The following is a 1913-nucleotide window of genomic DNA, read 5'->3' as shown; positions in this document are numbered from 1 at the left end:
AGCCGGGAATGCCGTGTTGCCAGGCAACGTTGAGGAGGAAGCAAGGGGCTGACTTGGCGATGGTGCGGACATGAGGCTGTTGGGTCCCCGCGGGGTCCACTGGGACTTGGTGGTCTCTTGAGTGACCGTCTCCAAGGGGTAACGGTACCCAGGTTACATGGGATGGGCAACGTCACGGCAACGGCTTGTAACCCGGTTACGAAAGATGGCACCACCATGGCGACAGCTAGTCACCCAGGTTACAAATTCTCCAGGGTGTCTCACCATGGCAACCACTGGTTGCCAAGGAGGGGTGGGGTGTCACTGGTATTACCCAGGATACACAAGCCCACATACAGGCACTGCCATGGCAACCGCTGGTTACCCAGGTGACATGTTGCCTGGGGGTCACCGCCACAGCAACCGCTGGTTATCCAGGTCACATGATGTCTGGGGGAGTCACTGCCATAGCAACCACTAGTTACCCATATCATGTGGTGCCTGGGGTCACTGCTATGGCAACCATGGGTTACCTGGGTCACTGGCTGCCAAGGAGGTCACTGCCATGGCGACCACAGGTTACCCACGTAACGACATGCCCAGGGATCACCATCATTGCAACTGCACAAAGTGGGCAGATCCAGGGAAATGGGTAATGGGCATCCATTTGAGGAAGGGGCAGTTTCCCCCCGCCCTCTCCCTGGGTTACCAACCCTCAGCACGTTGAGCTGGCTCAGGTCGTCCCCTTCCCGTTTGAAAGCCATGGCTGAAAAGGTAAGGAGGGGAGTCCTCTCCTGGGCTGGAGGCCTCTCTTGGGCTGGAGGCTCATGGCCTTTACCGAGCGCATCCCCCGGGATTGTGGGGGCTGTAGTTCATCAGACGCCCATGATATCGGGGGAGATGGGGCGCCTGGACTACAACCCCCGGAGTGCACCTGAATCGCACGCCTGCCGGGGCACGGACATCGCAATGGTTTTCGGGAGCCGTAGTCTTTAAGGTGCCAGATAGAACAGCAGGTAAGGTGCCAAAGAACTACAACTCCCAGAGGAGGCAGCGGCCCCGGTCGCGTTCTCCGCGCAAATTTTGTTTCGCGTTGCATTGCGGGGTATGAAGTTCTCTAGGCGATGATTACAATGAAGAGATGGGGATCCACGAACTACAAAGGCCATAAGACACCGCGCAGCAATGTCTGGTGCGGCTCCAACCATCGAAAGAGGGAGAGGAGAGACCGCACCTGCGCGCAATGCCATCTGGACTTTGTAGTCCACCGCGGCCCAGGGCGCCAGAGGAGCGGATGGGAATTAACACTGGCCGTGAACTACAACGTCCAGGGGTACGAGAGGAGGCTCGTCATAAAAGATAACCAGCAGAACGGCAGGGAAAAAATCCCATCCGTCGGATCTTCGCCATAATCAAAGTGAGGCTCTCGGATGAAAATAACATTTTAGCGTGGCCTATTTGTTTCCTTTTCTCCGGGGAGGGTGTGACTGTTGATGGAGTGGAGATGGGAGATTCAAAATGGCGACAGTAACTGTCAGCGGTTTGGACTTCATATCCCAGAATGCCCTTCACACCCGAGGATGCATGCCGGGGGATGTAGTCCCGCAGCCTGTATGAGAGACAGGAAGCTGGTGGGACGGCTCGAAGGACATCGGACTACAGGTCCCGGCGGGCAGTGCGCGAGCCGGAAGTCACACCGTCTCAGTTGTTGTTGTGGTCGTTGTGGGGTCGATGGAGGCGGCTGAGGGCGGAGGTGCCGCCGCCGAGTGCGGGTCCCTGAGGGCGTCGGCCCGCGGCACCAGCCGCTCGTACGGCAGCACCGACAGAGGCCCCGCCGCCGGTCAGCGGCACCTGGAGCATCGCCCGATGCCCGGGGACACCCTTCAGGGGCTGGCCCTCAGATACGGAGTGAGCGTGAGTATCGGCTCCGGCGG

General features: G+C 59.0%; 1 protein-coding gene across 3 annotated transcripts in view; it reads left to right on the top strand.

The window, feature by feature from the left end:
• The first annotated feature begins 19 nt into the window (after positions 1-19).
• lysmd1 (LysM, putative peptidoglycan-binding, domain containing 1) overlaps positions 20-1913 on the top strand; it is a 5087-nt gene continuing 3193 nt past the window's right edge. For all 3 annotated transcript variants that reach the window (XM_048594876.1, XM_048594877.1, XM_048594875.1), the window contains exon 1: positions 20-1893. In XM_048594876.1, coding sequence (XP_048450833.1) covers positions 1711-1893 — 183 coding nt within the window. In that variant the 5' untranslated portion in view covers positions 20-1710. The remainder of the gene's footprint in view (positions 1894-1913) is intronic.

The sequence above is a fragment of the Rhincodon typus genome, unplaced genomic scaffold (genome assembly GCF_021869965.1).
Source record: "Rhincodon typus isolate 14 unplaced genomic scaffold, sRhiTyp1.1 hic_rhity00016286, whole genome shotgun sequence".
Classification (NCBI taxonomy): Eukaryota; Metazoa; Chordata; class Chondrichthyes; order Orectolobiformes; family Rhincodontidae; genus Rhincodon; species Rhincodon typus.
Note: the sequence above shows the minus strand (reverse complement) of the source record. Positions and strands in the feature narration are given on the sequence as shown.